The 27,280-nt window shown below is 48.8% G+C and overlaps 4 protein-coding genes across 4 annotated transcripts; 3 read left to right on the forward strand and 1 right to left on the reverse strand.

Annotated features, from left to right (window-relative positions):
- Positions 1–5,718: 5,718 nt before the first annotated feature.
- On the forward strand, positions 5,719–6,831 carry EI90DRAFT_3289076 (uncharacterized protein; the record flags this gene model as incomplete). The annotated part of the gene is made up of 5 exons (XM_039067146.1): positions 5,719–5,760; positions 5,838–5,910; positions 5,962–6,199; positions 6,360–6,419; positions 6,563–6,831. The coding sequence occupies 5 exons, from the start codon at positions 5,719–5,721 to the stop codon at positions 6,660–6,662; spliced, it is 513 nt and encodes a 170-aa protein (XP_038916811.1). The 3' UTR covers positions 6,663–6,831.
- Positions 6,832–8,164: 1,333 nt separating this feature from the next.
- EI90DRAFT_3015957 (uncharacterized protein) lies at positions 8,165–9,642 on the reverse strand (the record flags this gene model as incomplete). Its single annotated transcript, XM_039056945.1, has 5 exons — positions 8,165–8,296; positions 8,402–8,533; positions 8,589–9,029; positions 9,277–9,300; positions 9,493–9,642. The coding sequence occupies 5 exons, from the start codon at positions 9,640–9,642 to the stop codon at positions 8,165–8,167; spliced, it is 879 nt and encodes a 292-aa protein (XP_038916812.1).
- An 809-nt stretch (positions 9,643–10,451) lies between these two features.
- On the forward strand, positions 10,452–11,649 carry EI90DRAFT_3055392 (uncharacterized protein). Its single transcript, XM_039060140.1, is given in 4 exon segments — positions 10,452–11,044; positions 11,064–11,239; positions 11,303–11,493; positions 11,499–11,649. The coding sequence occupies 3 exon segments, from the start codon at positions 10,908–10,910 to the stop codon at positions 11,491–11,493; spliced, it is 504 nt and encodes a 167-aa protein (XP_038916813.1). The 5' UTR covers positions 10,452–10,907; the 3' UTR covers positions 11,499–11,649.
- Positions 11,650–21,536: 9,887 nt separating this feature from the next.
- Positions 21,537–23,583, forward strand: EI90DRAFT_3015958 (uncharacterized protein; the record flags this gene model as incomplete). The annotated part of the gene is made up of 9 exons (XM_039056946.1): positions 21,537–21,599; positions 21,656–21,858; positions 21,946–22,054; positions 22,092–22,236; positions 22,654–22,735; positions 22,759–22,978; positions 23,021–23,072; positions 23,164–23,185; positions 23,361–23,583. 9 exons carry the CDS (start codon positions 21,537–21,539, stop codon positions 23,581–23,583), a joined length of 1,119 nt encoding a protein of 372 aa, XP_038916814.1.
- Between the last annotated feature and the right edge of the window lie 3,697 nt (positions 23,584–27,280).

Raw genomic sequence — 27,280 nt, forward strand, 5'->3', positions numbered from 1 at the left:
ATATGCGCTCCACAGCATTCCAGAGCTGGGCATGCCGAAGATTATACAGCTCTCGATGATTTTGTGGCCTAAGGGGACAGCAGAGGTTGAGTGTATGTGTTAGAATGGGCGGACTCGGACGACTCCGGAGTGGAATCGGAGACTTATCGTGGAAGGACCTCGGCCTCAGCGACTCATGCGGAGCGCTGTGCCATTGCTGGTTGTCCTAGGGGTCCCTAATTTCAGATCTAGCAGAGGGAAAGTCTCTTGGGGGAATTCATGTCGATTTCGGACTGAGGTTACAAGTTACTAGGTACATTGTATATAAGGAGGGGTCCGGAATCAAAAGGGACAAGGGTAGGATGAAAGGAGACAAAGGGAGATGGAAAGAGGAACAACACTGAGGGTCAAGTGTTTGACTCAATGGTGTTTCCCAAAGGAGGAATGAAGGGCCAAGGCCCAAGAAGGAAGGAAGGAGGATGGGAGTCGGGAATGGCTAGCTGACTGAATAGAAAGGAAGCAGCAGCCCAAATAGGAATGAGGGAGAATAGCGGAATTGAAATGGACAATGCAATAGTTGCAAGGTCCGGAGTAAGTCCGGAAAGTCCGAACTCGGAGGTTAAACTCCGGAATATTGGCAAAGGTAATTAAATGGAATGAGCTAACCAATACAATGGGTATAAGCGGAGGTGGGGTCAAAGTCCGAGGTCGGAGCTAAGACCGGAGGTTCCGGAGACGAGACATGAACGGGATACCGGAGCGGAGGTCCGGAGTCGGGAGCATAGGTTTTGTGTACTCGTCTGGAAGGTGTCGAGGTTGGGGTCGGACCCGGAATGTTCCGGAGTCGGACCGAAGGTGGTGTCCGAGCCGGAGGTGGGATAACCTCTTGGGAGTCGGCAAGGAGAAAGTGATGGAAGGGAAGTAGGGCTCCGGAAGTCGGAGTTCGGAGTTCCAGGAGCCTGGAGTGGAGGTCGGGATTGTATGGATATGACAGTATGAGAGAATACTTGATGGAAAATGAACTTGAACTAACCGATGTTGGCTCCGGCCAAACTCTTGCAGATGATACCTTTCCTTTCGATAAGGAACTAGGAGGGTATCGCATGCACCAAAGCCAGCATCTCCAAGATACATTTTTCCCTCTGGAATAGGGAAATCTGTTGCGCGTGCATCATGGTACATGGCCATATCGGCAGTTGACCCCTCCCATCCGCTAAGCACATATTGAAAATAGAGATCAAATGAGCAGGCTGCTAGGCAATTCTGGGATACACCACCCTTTCGGTTGCGTGATGCTTTGTGCTCTTCTGCAGATGGATTACAGGGTATGTGTGTGCCATCAATGGCACCGATGACATCCTTGAAAAAAGGAAAGAATTTAGGATTGGATGATATCTCAATTGGCGTTGGCAAGTCAGGTTTGGGTAGGTGGACACATCTCGGGTAGAAGGGGGGTGATGACAGCATGTAAAGCACTTTCTTGAAGTAGCTGATGAATCATCAGTTGTACCATATAGTCGAGACATATGGCAGGTGACACTGACGTTGAAATTGTTTCAAATGAGTGCTGGAAGCACTCTGCAATGAGTCTTACAGAGAGTCCGGTTACAGAGGAGTATAGGAAGATAGCAACATGTTCTTCAACAGCGAGATATTTTGAATTTTTCATACCAAGGGATCGAAGCTCCGCAACCAGATGACGAAAGACATGCTTGTGGACCCCAAATTGGCCATAAAACCGATCTGGGTGTCCATTTAGCAGATCACAAACCCAATCTTTGCCCCTATAGGGTGAGTCATGGTAAGGCCATCTCAGAAGATAGCGATGGTGGTACACTTCCACCGCAGAAAGTGCCCATTGAGAAATAAGCAGAGCAATAAATTTCCGTTGATACTTGGTGCGATGTTCTTTGGTATTACCAGTCTTGCGGCCAACGGCCATTATTATATTCACTTTTAAAAAAAAACAGGACAGAGAATCTACAAGCATGTGCGGGATGCCCCGGGGCATGCAGTTTCTTAAAAGAAACTGCTGAAAGAAACGAAAAGAAACGGGCGGAAGAAACCTGTTTCTTCAACCCATACAGAGCCTTAGCGTCTCTGTCAAGTTGCTGATGATATTCCAGTGTGCTTTCACTGGTAGTTCTTTTTGTGAATTTTTCACGAGTTCTATTTATGTCCTGGACCGTGGTCCAGGGGTGTTTATTTGTTTCCTCACTTTTTTGTGAGAAATTTATTTCCTTCAGCAAATCTGTTTGTTCGCTGATTTTTTCAGTCAATGCGTCGATTGCGTTGGCCATTCTTTCTAGAGTTATCTCTAGATGAGCCATGCTATTATGGTTCGTTTCCTCGATCTTTTTTTGGATCAAGTTTATCGCGTTTATTATGCGCAATTCCTGGTTTTCCAGGAGGAAGTTTGGTTGGGCAAGCAGCGACTCTCCCCAGTTGACATTTCCGCTTCTGGGGGTTCCAGAATGGGTTCTTGGAGTGAACACTCCACACTCACTTTGTTTAGGCAAGGCCGTTGCGGAGGGTGCTTCCCTTTCATAGAGGGGTCTGTTCGCTGGTTTCTCCTTACTTTTATGTAAGGCTTCCTCCACAAACTCCCTCATTTCAGTTCGCCTCCTCTTCATTATCTTGGAGACCTCCTCCGAAGTTGGCGACCTTGCCTTGTCTGGCATGGTGTGTGGGAGTGTAAACAGCGGAAGTTCTTTTGGAGCTTCTGTGCTCTGGGAGATCCTGCTCTCAGGGCGTATTTTCGCACCTTCTCGGGCTTTCAGCCTGAGAAGAAGTTGATCTTCACTTTCCGTCCTCCATTCAGACGGAACCTGGAACAAGTCCAGTAGTTTTTCGGATAGCCGACGCGGGGGCTCTTCCCTTTGTTTCCCTTTGTCTGCCTTTGGGGCTTGACTTGGGGATGTGAGGGGGGACTCCAGGGGATAGTGGGGCCCTGGAGTTTCCTGCGACTCTATCCGATCAGCTTTTTGGGCTGATCGTTCGGCGCTTACGCGTTTTTCACACAAGTCAATCACCTCGTGAGGAGGTGATGGATCTTCCCCAGCTTGGGTTAGATCAGTATGTTGTGGAGTTCTGGGGGTATTTCGCCCCGCACTTACTCCATGTAAGTTTCTAGAACCTTCAGGGACCAGCCCTGAAGTGGTTGCTAATGCCGGATCATGTTGATCCTCGTCGTCGTCTGATGATGGCTTTTGGTTTGAATCTCCCTTGATGGGAGATTGCAGTTTCTTTATAAACTGCTTGTTTCTTTTTAGTGTCGCTGCAGATGTGACCTTGCCCTTGCGGGCGTGTTTAGGCGCCATAGGCACTTCCAAGTCAGATGTTAAGATTGTGTAGTTGTGGGTTGTGTTGTAAAACACACCTCATGCACTTAAAAAAGTGTGAGGTCTTAGGGTTGCTCAGCACACAAGGCCGTAAGTGATACAAGATAGTGTATTTTACGGTGGTGTGTAAGCGGTTACCCGGAGGTTCCCGCTTGCCCACGTGACTATGTGTATCTAATTTACATGTGACTCGGGGTTCAGGGCTATTGCCCTGACAGAGGGTCCAGGAGCAGCTGGGAGTGAGACCAAGAACAATCAGGAAAAATCAGAACAGCAGAAAATAACAATGCTTACAAGGCTTCCCCTCACTTTCCTATTCAATTTTCATCAATTCAGTTCTCATTATTTCTCAGGTCTCCGAAAGTATTTTCCATTTTTCTCCATCATTTCTTCCTCAATTTTGCAAATAATTATATGTCCTGAAAGCGCTTTAAAGGCACTATAGTTCCTGATTTTTTTTTTTGATTTTTCCCTAATTTTTTTTTTTCAACTTTTTAGAGACCAAAATTTTCCTCCCACTGCTCCTGGCACATTACATACTCCTCGCCACTCCCAGCTGCTCCTGAACCCCCTCCCAGGAGAACACTATTGGCTCCAGGAGTGCCCAATCTGCTGTTTTGTCTCCCACATGCTCCAGCCACTCTTGATGCTCCGGAGCATAACAGACTTTTGCTGATGCCCATAGACAAGGACGCTCCAGATATTATATAATTTCGGATCCTCAGTCGATTTAGGTAGGACCCCCGGGCCAGCCTCTACTAAAGTAGACAGTCGATTGACAATCAATGGCGATTCTTTCAAGTCTTGTGGATATCAGCGCTTACACCTTGTCTCAGCTCTGTGGTACTCTATCTCGCTCACCACTGTGGGAGTTGTCAGGAAGGGAATGGTCTAATCTGGCATTTGGCACTTTAATCGTTAACACCCACCTTGTAAGCAGAGTGCACTGTGCACAACACCCACATCACGCTAGCAGCTCCTAGCATGAATGGTGTTGCAGATGCCCTGCACACTACAGTGGGAGTATCAGGGCCTCAGCGCTGAATTCACAAGACATGAGATGGGACAGTGTTGCAGTCGCATCTAGAAAGGAGGGAAGCATCTGTTATGGGGGACAGCAGAGGGAGGTGAGAACCTGGGCTCCCTTATATCCCAATGAGGCATGGATGATCGCTTCAGCTCGCCTTACGTTTGGAACTTTACTAACAAGATATTGCAAAAAAAGTTGAGGTAGAATTTTTGCAGAAGCATCAGGCAGAATCAATACATTTAATTCCCCCAATTGCTTGTATGCCATGAAAGGCAAGAAAGCCGTTGATCCTTGCTTATTTATTTTTCTAGTTTAATGAGAGTAAAAGAAAGTTTGTTATAGTGAGACACTAAGGGACCTTGCCTCGCCCCTCATTTATTTGTTCCCTGATGAACACGCTGAACACGTGGACCCCCTAAATCGCCCACAACGCGGTTGTTTGCCGCCTGCCGTGTGGGCCCGTGGCTGACTTTTTCAGTCACAACGAAGATAGTTTTTTTTGTAGATCCCTTGGGCCTGGGTGGCCGATGGTTTCCCGTGCGAGGGTTTGGTTCATGTTCACCTAAAAATGCATTGACCTAGACTCCCGTCAAGAAATGCGGAACCACCGAGATAGCATCTCGACTGAGAATTTTCGGAGGGTTGATACTTTCCCACAGGCCTCCCATGTTGGCGGTCCGCCTGGTAAGTCTCTCCCTTGCTTCAGTCAGCTAGCCTTGACTGCTCATATTTTCAGTTTCAATCCTGCTGTAACAGTAAACCTTGAAGAAAACAAAAGCGCGAACCCTTAAAATCATCCTGCCTCACTCTCTTTGAATATTCTCCAGAGAGTTCTTCTGTTGCGTGCCAGGAGTGACCTTTCACAATGATAGCTACTCAGGGGCCGAGAATCTTCGGTCAAAGTTGAGCGCTTTTGGGGCGTTCCATGATTTTTCTGCCATAATATCCGCGGATCATTACCCGCTCACGATGTCCCTTGATTCACGGCTAATATGTAGACATCTAGATCTGTCGATGTGGTTATATAGCTGATTTTGGTGATCGCAAACAACTTTGGTAGTTGTATCTAGGTTGGGTATCGAACGGTCCCCACTGCCGGTAGTCCGTTACAGATTCCTAGGCGAATTTCTGCGCAACAGGCTGTCTCCGTCATTACAATATCCCAATACTTTCCACCCGTTCCCTGGGAGTACTAGACATTAGGTGGAATGACGGAAAAGGCACCTCCATTTGCAGGAAAATGACGATGCGTTGTAAGAACTTATGTACACGAGCAGCTTAGGACGTGGCGACGTTTGCGATAATGCGATTCCATTGAGATCTAAATGAAAATTCGATTACAAATTGAGATATGGATGGATTAAAAACATGCTGGAGACTGGGTACCGGAGCCGAATTTCCCTTCACAGCGTGTGTCTAATAGGATAGGAGCTCAACAGGCCACGTCCCCAAGTTTTGAGGTGATATGAGAAACTAGTCTCTCGTAGCAATACACTGAGTGTTCGACAAGCTATCCTGCTTTATGGGAGTGGGGCATACGAGGAACTACGGGAAACGCAAGTACGTGGGGTCTCAATGCTCCATAGAACGGATATCCGGCCCCATTCTCAGTGTACGAGAGTATACCAATGTATGGATGTGGACCAAAATTCTCCCCGATGTCATCTAGTCAGCGGGTAAATCCAGAGCGGCGAACAGGACTGAGATACTACGTGATGAGAATGTCCTCCGTGGATCTGATAGATGGAGCGAGGGTGCGGAACACTGGCATGATTTGCAAGAGTCAAGCCCTCAAAAAAAACTTGGGCTTAGCAGGCTGTAAAGGATCACATCGCATGTGGGAGGGAATGTATGCATTCAGGCAGTCATTGGCAGTCGTGTTATAGGTCGACCACAGCACATCGTAGATAGTTGAATTGGGAACATGCAAGGAAGCCAACGCTCCGTTGGGAAATGCAGCAGTCAAGGATTATTAATATGCAGCGGTGGAAATCAATGCCACTCAATAGATTTGCGTACGTGCTCGCGAAACTCCGCCCAGTACTCCACAGGTATGGCGGCGGTGGCAGGTAAGTATCTTTCCTATGATAGAGCAGGATCAGACGATGTCCGCGACCTCCATTCAAGAAACCAACCGAAAAGGTGGTCGCAATCCGTATTTTGTGCTGGAACATTGACGAGGGAGATCACGCTCTCACACCCAATTTTACAGATTCCAGCCGATCCCCGTTGATAGGGTTTCTGGTGCTACAGAAATTCGGCCAACCCAACCATGGAATCCTGCGGCACGGAAGTTAGATGCCATGCAATGAGAAGGTCTTCTACGAATCTGGTAGACGGGGTGGGGGTCCATAACAAATGATAAGATAGCCAGCGGACTACGATGAATTTGAAGGAGTCAATCCCCCAAGAGCCTCGAGCCAGTCGAGTACAATTGGTCAGCGGCATGGGACGCATGTGTTTAGTGTCGAGCAGAGCACGTCACAGGCAGTTGAATCGCGATCAAATACATAACGGAACCATGGCTGGATGGGAGAATCCAGATATCATGATGAAAAATTCAATGTGCAGGGTGATGGGTGCAAACGGGACGCTATTTGCAAGTACGACAATGCCTGAATGGTGTAAAATAGAGACCGATACGTGAATATTTTGGAAAAGCCAAGTAATCCATCAAGATGGCACGCCACGCCACAGGGATGGGCGTCGATAACGGGTAAGTATTTGAGTGGTGGAGCGAGGCTTCACTGAACGACACCCTGGAGCCTACAAGAAATCAGAGCCGCAAGCTATGATTTGCGTCAAAATCAGTGTCGAAGAACCTCCGAGGTCACGCCTCCACATTTGGTTTCACTGAGGTTCCCGACCGCGGCTGGTGAAGAATTCTGATGCTATCCAAGAGTAGCGAGCAAGACTGAAAGAGTATGTGATGAGAATTTCCTCTGTAGATCTGGCAAATGAAGTAAGATGGCCAGCACGCAGAAGTTAAACGCTCGAGCCTGGCCAGTGGCACGGAACGCACGCACTCAAGCAGTAAGTCGTGTTCTGGGTCTACTGCAGTACCTTGCAGCTGACTTAGCTGGGAATGTACAAAGCAACCAACGTTGCGTCGGGGATGTAATAGAACCTCGATGTGCAGGGTGACAAATTATAAATCAAACACTGCATACAAATAAGACAATGCTTGAATGCTGTGGGCCAGAGAAGGACACGAGAGTGTATAGATGTTATTCAATAGAATGTTTATACTCGCGAAACTCCAGTGAGTACTGGTACTCCACATGTACTATGGCAGCGACAAGAGGCGAGAAACCGTATGACAGAGGATGGACTGGACGACCAGCTGTCCAAAAATCAGGAGCCAGCACCAAAAGGTGGTCGCGAGCTGTACTTTGTGATGGTTCTGTCTCAATGGCACCCGCGGCCTCGTGATATACGTGGCAGTGCGGCTACCCACCCGGCGCCGCGCACACGAAGACCACACGGCACCTAGGGAACAGTGGTTGGTGCTGGAATCCTCCGCCTCCTCGGGGTTTGTAGGGGTTATATCGTGATGTTAGAATCGGTATTAGAAGATCCTACCTTCGCATTCAACCTTGAACCGATCCCCTACTGGTGAAGGATCCCGGTGTCACAGACATTCAAGAGCACTGTCGCCAACGAGTGAGTAGGCTTCTGGGATGTCATGGTAGGGTTATTGCAGCTGAGGGTGCGGTTCTTCGGTGATGTGGCGAGTCTCTGTTATCCCAGGCATCGATCTAGCGATATTGTACTGTTAACATTCACGTTTATTATGGGTAGATGACATACCTCCCTACCGAGCAAGATCTGTACAGATCACCACTCTTGCCAATGGATCATCGGTCGAACCGGTGGCACCGCAGATGAGCAGACTCTTGACAGTGGCTGGATCGTGCCCTATGCCACTGTCGCGGTTTGACATCTGCTGTGATCATTGACGATATGGCAGTCAACAGTTTGTTCGCAGATCGGAGTGTGTGTCCATGTAGCAAAAAAGTCCCTTACACATTCATCCGCCATGCCCACATACCAGCATTGGAAAAGCACATACGGGCCAGATGATTGCCTCTAGTATGGGCGAGCAACTGGGTAGCCCTAAGTTCGCGTTGGCTGGTAGAGGTCCACAACTTCTCTCTTGTCGATTGTTCCCATCGATGTAAGTCTTCAGGGAGGCACGCATATGGGTTGTATAATGAAGAGATATTCCTTGAGCGGACCTTCTCCTTGTGGTACCAGCTGGGCGAGGGTCTATCTGCAATGTTGTGGTGGCTCGACATGATGTCGCTAGTGAATTGTTGCGTATTCTCACCTTGAGGCATGTTGGTGGTCTGCTTTAGCACCTCAGCCATACAGTGTTTCCGCTCCAGAAAGCATGGTAGAGCCCACATCAAGCGGAATTGCGTGCCTTGCACAGAGAAGGGATAGGAGGGGACACTTAAGTCAGCCTCTTCCGGCTTGCGTGGCGAGATAGACGGGGGAGATGAGTGAGTGAGTGCCAGGAAAGGGGGAATGAGTGGGGGCCTCGCAACACGGGGAAAGCGAGAATATGGGCTAGGCCCCTGTCCTGAGGCAGTGCGTCCGGGCGTGAAACAAGGTGAAAGGCCTTCCACTGCGCACGGCTTGTAAACATTACTGACAGTCGCGAAGGCTTTCTTCAGCTATACATCCGGGAACAGTCTGATCGTTAGAGCAACAACGGTAGGCACGAACTAGTGCCGGCAATTTGTGTTAAGTCTCCTGCTTAGACTGATATCACTGGCGGCGAAGCCCAACATAGTGATTGCTCAACGAAGAACGAGGGACCCGCAAGCTGGGTCTTTGTCTGGACTATCCTTCACGCGATGAACCCAAAAATTGTATGTATGGTTTCCATCCATTCTTTGTCTTCATGCAGTTCGGACTGACCCTGCCTTCGTGAACAACAAAGTCCTATTCAAGTCATATTAGGGGAAAAATTGTTAAGTCAAATTAGCTCATAATATTAGCGGACGACCCTTAAAGGTGTGTCAAGACACTGCTCTTTTAGGAGTCAGCCGTCTTTACTGGACTATTTAATACAGATCTGCTTTTTTTGCTGGCGAGAAATAATCTTCGCCACAAAAAAGGCATATTGTCACCCACAATCAAACATTTTGTCTCACTTTTTCTGAACCTAGAATTAACCCATCCACTCCGGTCATCGTTGCGCCACTGTCCAAGGATTGTACAGATATTGGCCACCTCGTGTCCACCAGCTTGAGCGCTAATCATTGGCCCCGAATCACTGGCCATTTTAAGAGGGATTTAGAATTGCTGAGTATCTTTTCCTGTATCGTACCACTTCGATAGGACGTGTGCGCTAAACCTGTTCGGTCATGGGGTGCCGCAATATTGACTACGACATGCTCATTTGCAGCCGGAAAATATCACGGAGAAAAACAACCAGAAGCGATCCATACGTCCCTGTCCCTAGGCAATCTTTTCACAGGAGAGCGCCGGGAAAGCCCTTGCAATGTATCAGATCCATATTATGTACTCAATGCGATTGCCCGCATCAACACTCCCATAGAGCTCGGACGCATCTGGAAAATGCGTCCGTTTGTTCCATCAACCAAAAGCGATCCCATTCAATACTTGCCTGTCGCCACGGGGGTAGCGGTTGGTGCGGATCACATCGTAGGCAGTGTTCTATCCTTTCCTGGGTTTTCTTTCATCTTTAGCCAAGATTTACAGAGCGTGTAGCTTCTCGTCGGAAGCGCCGCCTCGCTGCCTTGACTTCTGCTCTCCAGGGAAACGGATGATCCCTCACATGGTTCATTCCGGTTGTTTCTCGCAAACCTACATTCCAAACACCCGGAAAATGGGCGCGTGCAGGCCCTTACTAGGGTTGACCATACTTCGATACCCAGCTGCACCACCCGTTAGCTCGGAAAGCCCCTGCCCACTTTCCCACTCTCAGTAGACTGGGACGGGAAACCTAATCCCGTTCCGATGCCATACCATTCCACTTCCAGCTCTCTGTCTGGTTTTCTCTGTTTCTTTTACTTTCCCGTCACCGGCAACGCGAGCTAACATGTTTTCCAGGCGGACCCAAACCTCATCATTACATTGTGCTATTTTGCAAGGATTCTACAAACACTGGCCGCCTCGTTATTCCATAACTTGGACGCCAATCATCTTCCCTGAGTCGCTGGCTATTTCGAGAGAGATTTGGACCCTTCCCCTATCCCAATAGAGGCTGGTAACCTGCTAGACTCTGCCCAGACTTGCCAAACCTTTTCCTTGTGTCATGCTATCTTGACAGGGGGTGTCCACTAAACCGCCCTCCCGCGTGGGGAGATTATTCTGTGCCGTAGCTCCCGCCGAACGGGCCACGTATCCTGCAGCGATTGCCCTATTCGACACAATATTAGATGACTATTCGCCGCTGGAATATCGTCTCGGAGAAAAGCAACCAGAAGTAATCGGTGCGTTTCGGCCCCCACACGATTTCGCCACTAGTACATCCGAAGCTCTGTGTGAATCCATTCGAGAGCTTCCCTCCCCTCTCCTGGAACATGCGTTCGTTTGTTCCATCAGCCCACGCGGAGCGTGTAGCTTCTCGACAGAAGGGCCACTTCGCACCCCTGACCTGTGTCCCCGGAAGGTGCGACCTTCCACAAGTACCATTTGGGTTCCCGTCCGGTCCACTCCGGTTCCCCCCCCCCACGAAGCCGCATCTCAGGACCTTCCTTCGTTGAGCTTCCTTTGTTACCATCGTGCGCGGGTGGAAAAGTCCAACACAGTGATTACTCGACGAAGAACGGGGATTCCACAAGCTGGGTGTTTATTTGCACTATCATTTGCGCGACTCGTGGAGATGAATGCACCAATCGTATGGCTTCCATCCGTTCTTTCTCTTCGTACCGTTCGGACTGACCCTGTCTTTGTGGACAACAGATCCCTATTCGAGTTATATTCGCGGAGAACGCAGTAGCCATGATCCAGATCTGCTTTTTCTGTCGACGAGGAATAACGGTCTTTGCCAGATATTGCCACCCGCAACCCGATCAAATATTTTCTCTAGCGCTTGTCCTGAACTTTAGATCACTTCGAGTACTTGGGTCATTGTTGCGCCTTGATTTTCGCTCTCGAGGGACATAAGCCCTCATCTGGTTCACCCCGGTTCCCGCACAGGAAGCCACACCCCTAGTTTATCCATTCTCGGTGGACTTGCATGGAGGCCTTAACTTGCGTTCCATACCACATCTGGCTCTTCGTCCGATTTCTTTTTTACTTAGGAAACCAACTACATGCAGTGTAAGCAAATCTCAAACTTCCACTTCTGTATTATTTCCTTGGGGGAGTAGGGGAAATTCGAATGTACGAAAACCCATCTATAAACAAACGGCCGTGGCGAAGAAATTGGGTTTAGCCCCCATCAAGCCGGTTGCACAATAAGCAGCCTCAGTAGTGTACGTGGTATTTAAGGCTATGACTTCGCTTGACGTGTCTTGCAGTTCGCATCCGGCACTATTGTGCACATTCATTTTCATGTAACATACATAGCGATCAATTTCCTGTTGGAATGCAAGTCAAGCGCGCGACACCCCACTAACCCGACACCCCCTGACGCGTCATGCCCCTGCCGATCGATATAACGCGAGTGTGGCCGCCAAGAGCCAACAACATTTTATAAATTCAATTCACAGCTAGTGTGTCGCCAACTTAAGAGGTGTGCCCCAATTACACGAATGCCTCTACTCGCCAACTCCTTGTTCCTGGAATTCCTGAAATGAATGAACATTCCAGATACCGATTAATAGGAGAGCTAACGCGGGAACTCAGTCTCCGTAAATGAAGAACTTGGGATTGAGAGTGAGTGTAGCGCTACGCGAGCATGGCCCTAGCTTTCAAGCGACAATACACTGAATAAACAATGCTCAGCAGCTCCCACTTTGTGAGCAGGGTGCACTTGCACAACACCCACATCACACCAGTAGCTTCTGGTGTGAATGTACGTTGTGACAGTCACCCCGCACACCACTGCGGGAGCCGTCACGACGGACAATGCATGAGAACCCTAGCGCCAGGTTAGAAAGATATAAATGGGAGCTACAATGCTGCAGTTGTGGTTAGAAGAGGGAGGGAATTACTGCAGTGCACAGGACAGGGAGGCGCAGACCCGGGCTCCCTTATAGCCCACCTAGGTATAAGTGGCCGTGTTAGCCTTTTCCCTGGGCACTCTATATGGCGGAAAAGATTTTGATGGAATTTTTGCAGAAGCATATATCCGAGAAGGCTAGATACAATGGCAACGGGTTCGTTGCGGGCTCAATATTGCTAATTTCTTGAATGATAATGAAGATAATTTCCTTTGCAAGCGCTGATCCTTGTGGGTAGGGTTGCTGGTGATTTCCCATGCTAGGGATCTGTTTCGCATTAGCTAGCATATGCAAACATCTGGGATGCACTTCGAAAAATACAATTGCCAAGTTTGAATTTCAAATCAAGTCGTGGTTTGTTATCCGATGGGGCTCTTCGTGTTGGGGGTCTGCTCAGTAAGTTATTCATGTTCGCTTCCCAATCGGCCTTGCTGTTCATTCCCGCTCGTGACAATAAATCTTGGGGGAAATCGTAAATTCTCAAAAATATCCCTGTCGTCCCGAATTCCCTATTGAATATTCTCCAAAGAAATTTCTATCAGTCAGACCCTCACTCCATCCACCAAAGAAGACCCTCTAATTGCGTGGTCTCTCGGTCTCGCTCTCTACTCCGCGCCGTTATGTAAAGCTAAATTCATTTACTAATTGGATGAAGTCGGGGAGGAGACTTCGACTCGTTGCATACCTAGCTACGTTTGCGAATATTATACTACAGCGCGCTGAAAATAAGGACTGGCCCCCATCGGGAGTTCATGTACGAATGGCAGTGAGTTCTTTGGAGTCCATGTACTACGCATTTCGAAGCACACTGCCCCTCCCATACTCAACTTGATACCTTTTCGAACGTCCGACACACTGTATGAAAATTTCTCTTAAAATGGAACTTCATCAAATACACGTTATGATAGGAATTTATTCCATAATCAAATTTTCATTTGGATTTCAATGGATTCGCGTTGTCTCGAACGTCCAGAACCACACGTGCACATGAGTTCCTGACAATGCATGGTCCGTTAATATATGCTTCCAGAATCGAGATGCTTTTTTCATCATTCTACTGCCTGGTCACCCACAGGGATCAGATCTAAGATTTTGGGACATAATGACATGCGGAAAAAGATTCCTAAGGCTCAACAAATAAATACGTTAACGCCGCCACGAAGCCAAAACCGACGCGTGTTGAATGGACAAAAGAGAGGAATTTACTTCGGTGGACCAACAGGAGTACGGGAATGTTCCGCACACAAAACAACCACCTCGAATGCATGGCGATGTTATCCAATAGAATGTGTATACATTCGCAAAACTCTATGTGAGTACCCGTAATCCACATGGCAGGGTGACAGGTGAAGGTTCGTTTAACAGAGTAAAAGTCTATCTAATATTACGAAGTCATAGAGGCTGGAGTTTTGCCTAGAATAAAAGGTGGTTGCGGAGCTGAATGAGAACCCGAGGTCACGCCCCCCCGCATTCAATTCTAAGGTTCCCAACCGAAAAGATTGTGGTGCTACGGACATCCAAGAGCACCATGATTGATGGGTGAACGGGTTTCTGCGATGTCGTGATAGGATTTTTGAACGATTCATTGACTGTGGTAGGAATTCGCGGTGTAACCTGTTATCCCTCAGCGACATCGTGTGATCAATGTCCGTGCGTCATCTCAAGGAGATTGCATTACACAGTACTCGATTTGAAATTCGTCACCCTGTGCGCACGTCGAGGGTCCCATAACTACTGCATCTCCGACGCAACGTTGGTCGCTGGCCGCGTTGTACGATGTCAGCCAAACCGCCTCAATGTGCTCCAGGTCGACCAGAGCACGTCAAAGGCAGTTGTGTTAAGAACGCATAAAGAAGCCAACGCCGCGTTGGGGAATGCAGAAGTCAGGGACCATTGATATGCAGCGGTGGAAACCGACGCCACTCAATAGCTATGTGTAAGTGCTTGTGAAACTCCGAGTACTCCACAGGTGTGGCAACGGTGACAGGTGATAAAATATCTAAACGGCTAATCTCAAGGTAAGTTAGGAGGCGAATTATACGAAAGGAACTAACGCCAGTCTCGAGAACGAGAATTGAGGGAAAAAAGAGGGGAATTCAAATGAACGATGATACAATAACAATTAGATCACGTGTCCCGAATCACCGATTGATTACTGCAACTGCGACGACGTTCATAAGTCGTCACTATGGTGGCAATTGCCGAATGTGGCAGTGCAGGTCACGAGCGGCCAATATTTCCGTGGCAAGCTGGACCATGTGTTAAATGTACTATTTATGTATTCCTTTCAATATTCCTAGGGGTTGCATTGCCTCAGGTAGGAGTCTATGACACCCTTTATATTTTTGATGCCCATCAGAATTTGACTAAATAGCACATCACCTCCTCTCCATTATTTGCACAACAGCGCTTTGCATGCAGAGGGAAAAGGGAATGAAGAATGAATAAAATAGTTTCCTTTTTTGTATTCGGCAGTCTCCTCAATTCAATTATACTCAGCATAACCGGCCAACTTGAAACCCGTTCATTTTTTTTGATCGCAAAATCATGTCGGGGTTGAAAGATATTCTTGATTCTGATGTCCAGAAGTATTTTGCTTCTCATTTGATGATAACGATAGATACTGAAGTTTGGGCACCAAGAAGTCATAAAGTGGTATCATTCCTACAACTTCTCAGTTCTACATTTGCATCAAAAGTGCAGTGTCAGGGATGAGGTGAGGTGCAAGTTGTGCCGTGATTTGCTTCCGGATAGTGACGACTTATGAACGTCGTCTATCTTATGACAGAGAAGGATTAGATGACGCCCGGGACCTCCGTAAGAAATAACTCCAAAACGTGGTCGCAAGCCGTGCAAATGTCGACGAGGGAGGTTGTTGTACTCTATTTTGTTGCCCCGCGGGTTTGTACGTGGCAGTTGCGGCTAGCCCGACTCGTTACATCTGACTGTACATGAGGGGCTCGTCAATACAAGGCAGGGTTGTCTGATTGGTGTGGTCGGGTTGACGGGGTTTTCTAAGTTGTGGTGTCTGGTTTTTAGTAGTGTCTCGGTGTGCGTGGCGGTGCAGTGCCCACGCCATTCCTCTCTATACGTGGGGTTCCTGGGTACTCCTGTTCCCTGTTCCCCCGCTTTGCGTCGGTCTCCGTCCGCCCATTTTATCGATGGCCCACCACTTCTTGATGAAGTCTGCTAGTCCAAGGATGCCTTTGGGCTTCCCCATGAGGGTCGGAAACCTGCTCTGACGACTGAGGCCCAGTACGTGTCCATGTTTCTTAAACTATGGGCATACCTAGAGGATATGCTCTTTCATCTGGTTGGCTGCTCTGTATGCGCGCTCTCTGCTTTCTGTGTGGATATCGAACCCGTGGTAGTATTCGCCTGGTGTGCTGGCCGGTGCGGGACTGGACCAGCCTGCTAAAGGTTGTCCAGTCTAGCGAACTGAACCTGGCGGTGGGTTCAATTAATGGGGGGTTCTGGTTCGCTGCGTGAGACCCTGATCGGATCGGGTTGGGCGTGCTTGCTCAACGTTCCTTCCATTCTTCCATGTCCTGCTTGCCGTAGGATAGTGAATGATAGTGGGATCTCTGTCTGGGCTGATGTGAGCTCGTCTGCTGCCCCTTGATGTCACTGTGGCCGGGGCACCACCTTTTTGCCGTCCAGAAGCCTTCCGGGCGTGTTCTTGGGCTTCCCTTGGAAGATGCGACCGATCGCATTCGTATTTTCTGAGTAGAATACTATGTTTGACGGCCTGTGGGTGCGTGAGTCGTTTTCGATGATTGACGAGAGAGGTTACGCTTCCACATTCAATTCTAAAGATTCCGGCCGATCCCCGTCGGTGAAGAGTAACTTCTGTGGGTGATCATCACCTCTGAAGTCCACTTCTTCGCCGTTGCAGCTTGAATCTCTCTGTTGTCCTGGCATCGATATCGTGCTGTTGTGCCGTTGGCGGTTACGAGGGAGGTTGCATATTTTGACCTACCAAGTGGGGTCGCTTGGTCCCCCGAGTCCTGTCGAGACGTTCTCGAGCTTTGGACAGTCTCCATACTCTCGCCGATGGATGATCAGTTGAACCGGTGGCGCCGCACCCTTTGGCAGTGGCTTGAACCACGCCTTGGTGTCACTCTGTTCCACTATTATAGGGTTAGGGCTTACCTGTTGTGGTCATTCACAATATTTTCTCACATGGCAGCCATCAGTCACCAGAGTGTATCGGACATTTCATGTAGCAAAAAAGGGCTTCATTCGTTCGTCACGCGCATGCTTTTAGCGTTGGAGAAGTAGATATGGGCCGAATGATCGCCTCTGCCGCGGAGAGCAACCGGGTCACCCCAAGTTCGCAATTAGTTATGCCAGAAGAAAACTGGGAGTAGGGGGAACATTTCATCAACCGCTTGTGATTACTTTCAAAGAACGTATCGAGGTTGCGGCAGAGACAGCTTCTTTCTTGTCGACAGTGTGCTCATCGATCGAAGCAGGATCATGCCAGTCTTCAGCGAAGCAGAACTATATCCAAGTTGTAGCGACTGTCGATCTTGAATATTCCCCAAAGGATCTTTCTGTTAGTTACAATGAACGACTTTCTCACAACGCCTATAAGTCAGGGGTTGAATGGTAAAAGACGAGGGCTTTTGGGCAATCCGAAGTTAATTTTGACCGCATTCAATATTAGTTTACACCTGGTTTTGGTGATCGTAGACAGCCTTCGAGGTGGCTGTATTTAGGATGAGTGTGAAATATTTCCGCACTGCCAGTAGTCCACCAATGGAAAATCCCCTCTTTTTTCCTATGCTCAACTCTACGGCAACAGACTTCCGAGTTTTGCAAGCCTTGAGGGAAGATGGGCTTGTCGTTCAACCATTCCACGCGCGTACGTCGGTTCGGCTTCGTGGCGGCGTTAACGTATTATATAGATGGTTATCCTAGGAATTATCATTGCCGTCATTATGCTGCCCAAGAATTTTAGATCTATTCCCTGTGGTTGACCAGGCGCGAGGTAGACTGATGAAAAGGGCATCGCGATTCCTGGGAAATGACGACGCGTACATTAATGGATCATGTAGGGCATGTGCACGTGTAGTTCAGGACATCGAGGCCTTCGAGACAACGCGATCCCATTGAAATCCAAATGAAGATTTGATTATGGAATAGTGACATGAGAAGCTGGAATGAAGTCATGCTAGTGGCGGGATGTGACCGAAATCCTCATCATAACGTGTGCCCGATAGGGCCTCAGGAAGTTCCATCTCAAGAAAAATTTTTACAGTGTGTCGGGTGTTCGAAAATGTATGTATACTTTGAGGCTAAGTATGGGAGGGGCAGTGCACTTCGAAATGCACAGTACATGGGGATGAGACGGAAAGAGATGCTTCAAAGAACTCGCTACCATTCGTACATGAATTGATTCTCTCTTTCGATGGGGACCGGTCCTTATTTTCAGCACGCTATAATATACTGTAGGCGTGGGACGAGTCGAAGTCTCCCTGACTTCATCCAGCCAGCAAATGAATCTAGATTCAAAAGGGCGGCGTAGAGAGTGATACTGAGAGGCCATGTAATTAGAGGGTAACTTGAAAATCTAGTGGATGAAGTGGGCCTGTGGCGCATGATAAGATGGCTAGCAGACTACGATGAATTTGAAGGGACCAATCCCCAAGGAGCTTCGAGCCTGGTTGGGCCACAGTTGGTCAGCAGCATGTGTCGCATGTGTTCGGGAGAATCCAGATAGCGTGATGGGACATTCAATGTGCAGTGTGAAAGGCTAGGTGATGGGAGCCAAACGGACACGCCGCGCTGCAGGGATGTTGTCGGTAAATGTTCGAGTGACAGAGTAAGGTTTCACTAGACGACACCTGGGAGCCCAACCCATCGCAAATTGCGTCAAATTGGCATCAAATATGACGTGGAAGAAAGACCTCTAAAGTCACGCCTCGACATTCAATTACACGTACTAGGACTTCGGCTAACTCCGGGACATAACAGCCCGAATATGAAGGGACTACGGAAAGGCACGGAGTTGCGGAACATCTAGTGTTCGCTGGGCAGTGGTAAGCTCAGCAGTACTATTTGACAGCTAATTCCCGCTCCTATATAAAGGGACTTGAGGTTGCACGATGCTACAGTACCGCGGAACAGGGACACTAGTATCGGACTTCAGTGTGGCCTTAGCCCCATAGACAACTGGCGATCTTGCGCACCTGATTGTGACGCTCCCGGAAGATGCTCATCTCAAGTTCTCAGTCGATATGACAATCGATCTTTCAAGCCCTGTGACTATAGTGCTTACACCTCGTCGTCTCGGCTCTGTGGTGTTCCCAGAACTTGGCTAAGCACCTTGACCTTGACAAGTGAATCTCCGATGCTCCCACGCAGTGCGCAAGTCGACTGTGCACAACACCCACACCGCACCACACCGCACCAACTTGGTGGCACGGCTCCTGGTGCGATGGTGTGCTAGTCGTCTTGCTCACCACATCGGACGTCATCGGGAAGGAGAATACTCTAGCGCTATTTAAGTGTTCATCGCCTGAGCTGTTGATTTGGCACTCAAGAAAGAACTTGGATCGGTGAATCATTAGCACCCACCTTGTGAGCAGAGCACATCGTGCACAACACCCACATCACGCTAGCAGCTCCTAGCGTGAGCGGTGTTGCAGGTGCCCTGCACACTAAAGTGAGACTCACAAGACACGAGATGGGACAATGCTGTAGTCGCGTCTAGAAAGGAGGGATGCATCTGTGGGGAACGGCAGAGGGGACTTGAGCTCCTTTATAGCCCAATCAGGTACGGATGATCGCTTCAGCCTGCATCTCACCTTCGGGACTTACTGACAAAATATTGTAAAAAAAGAAATTTGCAGAAGCATCAGAAACGAAACCGATAAATTTAATTACTTGTAGCCTTCAAGAAAGGCGAGAAAGCCGTTGATCCATACTTTTTTTTTTTTTCATTTTCCCAGTGAAAAGAAAGTTTATTGTAGTGAGACGCTGCGGACTAAGGGACCCTGCCTCGCCTCTCATTGATTTGTCCCTCGCTGAACACGCTGAACACGTGGGCCCCCTAAATCACCCACAACGCGTTTGTTTGTCGCCTGCCGTATGGGCCCACGGCTAACTTTTTCAATCACAACGAAGATAATTTTGTTGTAGATGCGGTGGCCGATGCTTTCCCGTGCGGGGGTTTGGTCCGCGTTCACCGGGAAACGCATTGATCTAGACTCTCCTATGATGTAGTCAAGAAATGTGGAACCACCGAAATAGAATCTCGACTGGGAACGGGTTGGTACTTTCCAACAGGCCTCCCATGTTGGCGATCCGCCCGGTAAGTCTCCGATCCCTTGCTTCAGTCAGCTAGCCTTGACGGCTCATGTTTTCAGTCCCAAACATTCATTCCCGCTTGTGACAGTAAACCTTGAAGAAAACAAAAGCGCAAACCCTTAAAATCATCTTGCCTCGCGCTCTTTAAATATTCTCCAGAGAATTCTTCTGTTGCGTGCCAGGAGTGACCTTCACAATGATAGCTACTCAGGGGTCGAGAATCTTCGGTCAAAGTTGAGCGCTTTTGGGGCGTTCCATGATTTTTCTGCCGTCAATATCCGCGGATCATTACCCGCTCACGATGTTCCTTGATTCACGGCTAATATGGAGTATTACGTTGACATCCAGATCTGTAAAGACTCAATGTGGTATTATATAGCTGGTTTTGGTGATTGTAAACAACTTTGGCAATTGTATCTAGGTTGGGTATTGAACGGTTCCCTCCGTCATGGATTCCTAGGCGAATTTCTGCGCAACAGGCTGTCTCCGTCATTATACTATCCAAAACTTTCCACCCGTTCCCTGGCAGTACTACACATTAGATGGAATGACGGAAAAGGCACCTCCATTCCAGGAAAATGACGACGCACATGTTGTGGGACTTATGTACACGAGCAGTTTAAGTTGCGACGTTTGCGACAATGCGATTCCATTGAGATCTAAATGAAAATTCGATTACGAAATAGTAACATGAGATATGGCTGGAGTGAGAACACGCTGGAGACTAGGTATGGGAGCCGAATTCCCTCTATAGCGTGTGTCTGATAGGAGCTCAAGTCCCAAGTTTTGAGGTGATAAGAGAAACTAGTCTCGTGGCGATACACGGGTGTTCGACAAGCTATCCTGTTTTATGGGGGTGGACTACGAAGCGCAAATACGTGGGGTCGAAATGCTTCATAAAACTCGTGTGAATGGATGTCCGGCCCCATTCTCAGTGTATGAGTATACCAATGTATGGATGGGTTGGATCAAAATTCTCCCCGATTCCATCTAGTCAGCGGGTAAATCCAGAGTGGCGAGATCAACACATGAGACAACGAGCATGTTTTGCAAGAGTCAAGCCCTCAAAAAGCCTCGGGCTTCGCAGGCTGTAAAGTTAGGATCGCATCGCATGTGGGAGGGAATGCATGCATTCAACAGTCGTGTTCTAGGTCGACCAGAGCACGTCGTAGGTAGTTGAATTGGGAACATACAAGGAAGCCAACGCTGCGTTGGGAAATGCAGAAGTCAAGGATTATTAATATGCAGCGGTGGAAATCGATGCCACTCAATAGATATGCGTACGTGCTCGCGAAACTCCGCCCAGGGTATGGCAGCGGTGGCAATGTAAAGTATTGTTCCTATGACGACCTCCATTCAAGAAACAGTGGTCGCAAGCCGTATTTTGTGCTGGAATGTTGACGAGGGAGGCCACGCTCCAACATCCAGTTCTAAAGATTCCGGCCGATCCCCGTTCTGGTGTTAACCAACCCAACCCGGAATCCTGCAGCACCGAAGTTAGATGTCATACAATGAAAAATCTTCTACGAATCTGGTGGACAGGGGAGGGGCTGTAACGCATGATAAGATGGCTAGCAGGTTACGATGGATTTGGAGTCAATTCCCCAAGAGCCTCGAGCCTGGTTGGGTACAATTGGTCAGCGGCATGCGACACATGTGTTCAGGCAGTCAGTGTCAAGCAGAGCACGTCGCAGGCAGTTGAATCGCGATCACATACATAACGGAACCATGGCTGGATGGGGAATCCAAATATCAATGTGCAAGGTGATGGGTGCAAACGGGACGTTATCTGTGAGTGTGGCAATGCCTGAATAGCGTAAAATAGGGACCGATGCGTGAAAAGCAAGGTAATCCAACAGGATGAGAAAGTGGCACGCCACGCTGTAGGGATGGGATCGATAGCGGATAAATATTTGTGTGGCGGAGTGAGACGACACCCGGGAGCCTACAAAAAATCAGAGCCGCAAGCCATGAAAAACAGTGTCGAAGAACGAGACCTCCGAGGTCATGCCTCCACATTCAATTGCACTGAGGTTCCCGACCGCGGCTGGTGAGGAGTTCTGATGCTACCCAAGAGTAGCGAGCAGGACTGAAATAGTACGTGATGGAATTTCTTCTGTAGATCTGGCAGATGAAGTAAGAATCAGGAAGAAATAACGAGATGGCAGCACGCAGAAGTCAAACGCTCAAAGAGCCTCGAGCCTGGCAGGCATTGGCCAGTAGGATGGAATGAATGCATTCAAGCAGTAAGTCGTGTTCTAGCTCTACTAGAGTACGTTGCAGGCGGCTCAGCTGCGAACGTACAAAGCAACCAACGTCGCGTCGGGGGTGCACTGTATACAAATACGAGAATGCTTGAATGCTGTGGGCCAGAGAAGGATGCGACAGTGTGGTGATGATATAATGTGTATACACTCGCGAAACTCTAGTGAGTACGGCACACATGCACTATGACAGCAACAAGAGGTAAGGATCCGTATGACAGAGGATGGACTGACGACTCCCAGCTGTCCAGAAACCAGAAACCAGCACCAAAAGGTGGTCGCAAGCCGTACTATACGTCGGAATCGGCATTGGCCGATATACGTGGCAGTGTGGCTACCGCAACGTCGCGCACATGAAGGGATCGCTTCCACATGGCACCTAGGGGACAGTGGTTGGTGCTGTCGGGTTAAGGAACCCTCCGCCTTCTCGGGGTTTGTAATGTCAGGGGGTTATGTCATAATGTCAGAATCGGCATTAGAGGATCGTGCCTCCGCATTCAACTTTTAAGTACTGGGAAGGCCACAGACATTCAAGAGCACTGTAGTTGGTGAATGAGTAGGTTTCTGGGATGTCATGATAGGATGGTTGGGGGTCCAGTTCTTCGGTGGTGTAGCTCGGATCGGCAAGACTCTGTTATCCAGGCATCGATCTAGCGATATAGTGTTAATTCACGTTCTTGTGGTAGATACATACCTCCTACCGAGCAAGAGTTCACAATCACCACTATCGCTGGATCACCGGTCGAACCGGTGGCACCGCAGATGAGCGGACTCTTGACAGTGGCTGGATCGTGCCTAGTGCTCCCCTATGCCACTACTTTGGGTTTGACAGCTGTGGTCATTGATGATATGTGGTCACAGTCGTTCACTGCTTGTCATCTAGAGCGCCCGGCAGATCGGAGTGTGGTAGAAAAACACCCCTCACACATCATCACATGCCCGTATTAGCGTTGCAAGCCCATACAGGCTGGAACAGGCTGGATGATTGCCTCTGGTACGGGTGAGCAACCGGATGGCCCCAAGTTCGCGTTTGGGCCACCACACAGACAACTTCTCTCCTGTCGACAGTTCTCATCGATGTAGGTCTTCAGGAAGCAAAACCGTATATGAGTTGTAAGTAGTATAATGAAAGATATTCTTGAGTGAACCTTCTCTTTGGGTACCAGCCAGACGAAGGCCTATCTATAATGTTGTGGTGGTTCAACATGGTGTCGCCATGGCTGAGTAGATTCTTGCGTGTTACTCATTGAAGCATGTTGGTCTTCTAGTGCTTGCTTCAGTGCCACAGTCGTACAGCGGTTCCGCTCCAGAAAGCGTGGCAGAGCCCACGTCAAGCGGAAGTGTGTGCCTTGCGCAGAGGGATAGGAGGGGACACGCAGGCCAGCCTCTTCCGGCTTGGGCGGCGCGTTAAACGGGGAATGAGCGGGCCTTCGCAACGCGGCGAGAATATGGGCTCACAGGCGGGACAGGAGGGACAGAAGAGTGAAAGAAGTGGTCTGGCCCTGTCCTGAAGCAGTGTGTCCGGGCGAAACAAGGTGGAAGGACTTCCGCTGCGCACGGCTCGTAAACATTACTGACAGTCACGAACGCTATACATCCGGGAACGGTCTGATCATTAGAGCAACCACGGTAGGCACGAACTAGTACCGGCAACTTGTGCTAAGTCTCTTGCTTAGACTGATATCGCTGGTGGCGGAGCCCAACATAGTGATTGCTAACGAAGAACGAGGGACCCGCAAGCTGGGTCTCTGTCTGGACTATCCTTCATGCGATTCGCGGAGATGAACCCAACAATTGTATGTATGGTTTCCATCCCTTCTTTGTCTTCGTGCAATTCGGACTAACCCTGCCCTCGTGAACAACAAAATCCTATTCAAGTTATATTAGGGGAAAAATTGTTAAGTCAAATTAGCTCATGATATTAGCGGACGACCCTTAAAGGTGTGTCAAGACACTGCTCTTTTAGGAGTTTCCAGCCGTCTTTACTGGACTGTATTCGATACAGATCTTCTTTTTTGTTGGCGAGAAATAATCTTCGCCACAAAAAAGGCATATTGTTGCCCACAATCAAACATTTTGTCTCGCTTTTTCTGAACCCAAAATTAACCCAGCCACTCCGGTCATCGTTGCGCCACTTTCCAGGATTGTACAGATATTGGCTACCTCGTGTCCACCAGCTTGAGCGCTAATCACTGGCCTCGAATCACCGGCCATTTTAAGAGGGATTTAGAATTGCTGGGTATCTTTTCCTGTATCGTACCACTTCGATAGGACGTGTGCGCTAAACCTCTCTATACCTTCCTGTCATCTGAGGAGACTATCTGGGCTGTCCCCCGAACGGCGGGAAACTTGACCTGTTCGGTCATGGGGTGCCGCAATATTGACTACGACATGCTCATTTGCAGCCGGAAAATATCACGGAGAAAAACAACCTGAAGCGATCCATACGTCCCTGTCCCTAGGCAATCTTTTCACAGGAGAGCGCCGGGAAAGTCCTTTCAATGCATCAGATCCATATTATGTACTCAATGCGATTGCCCGCATCAACACTCCCAAAGAGCTCGGACGCATCTGGAAAATGCGTCCGTTTGTTCCATCAACCAACATCGCAATCCCATTCAATACTTGCCTGTCGCCACGGGGGTAGCGGTTATAGAACATCGTTGCGGATCACATCGTGGGCAGTGCTCTATCCTTTCTGGTTTTCTTTCATCTTTAGTAGATCTACAGAGCGTGTAGCTTCTCGTCGGAAGCGCCGCCTCGCTGCCTTGACTTCTGCTCTCCAGGGAAACGGGTTATCCCTCACATGGTTCTTCCGGTTGTTTCTCGCCTACATTCCAAACACCCGGAAATGGGCGCGTGCAGGCCCTTACTAGGGTTGATCATACTTCGATACCCCCCTCAGCTCGGAAAGCCCCTGCCCACTTTTCCACTGTAGACTGGGACGGGAACCTAATCCCGTTCCAATACCATACCATTCCACTTCCAGCTCTCTGTCTGGTTTCCCTGTTTCTTTTACTTTCCCTCTGTTATTGTCACCGGCAACACGAGCTAACATGTTGTCCAGGCGGACCTAAACCTCATCATTACATTGTGCCATTTTGCAAGGATTCTACAAACACCGGCCGCCTCGTTATTCCATAACTTGGACGCCAATCATCTGCCCTGAGTCGCTGGCTATTTCGAGAGAGATTTGGACTCTTCCCTTATCCAAATGGAGGCTGGTAACCTGCTAGACTCTGCCCAGACTTTTCCTTGTGTCGTGCTATTCTGACAGAACCACCCTCCCGCGTGGGGAGATTATTCTGGGCCGTAGCTCTCGCCCAACGGGCCACGTACCTGCAGCGATTGCCTTATTCGACAATATTAACCATGAGATGACTATTCGCCGCTGAATATCGTCTCGGAGAAAAGCAACCAGAATAATCGGTGCGTTTGGGTCCCCACACGATTTCGCCACCAGTACATCCGAAGCTCTGTGTGAATCCATCATTATTAAATACGTAGTCCATTGCAAGAGCTTCCCGACCCTCTCCTGGAAAATGCGTTCGTTTGTTCCATCAGCCCACGCGGAGCGTGTAGCTTCTCGACAGAAGGGCCATTTCACTACCCTGACCTGTGCCCCCGAAAGGTGCGACCTTCCACAAGTTCCATTTGGGTTCCTGTCCAGTTCACTCTGGTTCCCCCCCACGAAGCCACATCTCAGGACCATCTTTCGTTGAGCTCCTTCGCTGCCATCGTGCGCCGGTGGCAAAGCCCAACACAGTGATTACTCGACGAAGAACGGGATTCCACAAGCTGGGGTTTATTTGCACCATCCTTTGCGCGACTCGTGGAGATGAATGCACCAATCGTATGGCTTCCATCGGTTCTTTCTCTTCGTACCGTTCGGACTGACTCTGTCTTTGTGGACAACAAATCCCTATTTGAGTTATATCATGACTCTTAGAGGTGCGTCAGGACATTGCAGTTTCTAATCGCCCTTACTAGACTGTATTTGATCCAGATCTGCTTTTTCTGTGGCGAGGAATAACGGTCTTTGCCAATATTGCCACCTGCAACCCGATCAAATATTGACTAGTGCTTGTCCTGAACTTTAGATACTCGGGTATCGTTGCATTGATTTTCGCTCTCGAGCGACATAATTCCATTTGAGCCCTCATCTGGTTCACCCCGGCTCCCGCCCAGGAAGCCACACCCCTAGTTTATTCGTTCCGGCGGACTGGCATGGAAGCCTTATCTGGCGTCTGGTAATGTTCCATCCACATCTGGCTCTCTGTCCGATTTCTTCTTTACCCATCAGAGAACCAATTGCATGCAGTGTAAGCACAATCTCCCGAGCCAACTATCGCTGGAGGCTGCTGACTGAGTCTCCATATTACATCCCCAATCCTCGTTGAATATTGATCCCAAACTTCCACCTCTATAATATTTCCTTGGGGGAGTAGGGGAAGTTCGAATGTACGAAAACCCATCTATAAACAAACGGCCGTGGCGAAGAAATTGGGTTTAGCCCCCATCAGGCCGAGTCCGGAGAGTTGCACAATAGGCAGCCTCTGTAGTGTATGTGGTATGTAAGGCTAGGACTTCGCTTGACGCTTCCAGTTCGCATCCGGCACTATTGTCTACATTCGTTTTCATGTAACATACATAGGAATCAGTTTCCTGGCAAGTCAAGCGCGCGACACCCCACTCCTGACGCGTCGTGCCTCTGCCGATCGATGCATGTACTATAAAGCCCATTAGCCGCAGGAAGAATGGTCTTCTATCTCATAAACCTCTCGTTATAATGCGAGTGTAGCCGCCAAGAATCAACAACCATAAATTCAATTCACAGTGTGTGGCCAAGATATATTAAGAGGTGTACCTCAGTTACACAAATGCCTCTACCCACCAACTCCCTGTTCCTGAAATGAATGAACATTCCAGATACCGATCTCCAATATGCACGCTGCCGGGCATCACAAATGGCGGCTGCGGGTAGAGGCGGTAATTCATAAGGAACTGTATAGTAGTATACTGGTAGAAACGCGGCGCCGCCCCGGAACGCTCATGCGGAGACGATCTTTCTAGAAAAGCCTGGATAGAAACAGGGTTTGTAAGGTTCCTTTTCATTCGCGCGTCTGTGAGGCAAAATTTCCATCAATCAACTTGCAAAATAGAACTGTACAGTTTCACCCGGATTCTCTGCTGGTTTACGGCCGGCCT

The sequence above is a fragment of the Cantharellus anzutake genome, assembly GCF_015039405.1.
Source record: "Cantharellus anzutake strain C23 chromosome Unknown EI90scaffold_20, whole genome shotgun sequence".
Lineage (NCBI taxonomy): Eukaryota > Fungi > Basidiomycota > Agaricomycetes > Cantharellales > Hydnaceae > Cantharellus > Cantharellus anzutake.

Coding starts and splice junctions, on each gene's coding strand:
- EI90DRAFT_3055392 (XM_039060140.1), top strand. CDS start 10,908: ATGCGTTCGTTTGTTCCATCAGCCCACGCGGAGCGTGTAGCTTCTCGA. Junction 11,240..11,302: donor CAATCGTATGGCTTCCATCC/GTTCTTTCTCTT, acceptor TCCCTATTCGAG/TTATATTCGCGGAGAACGCA.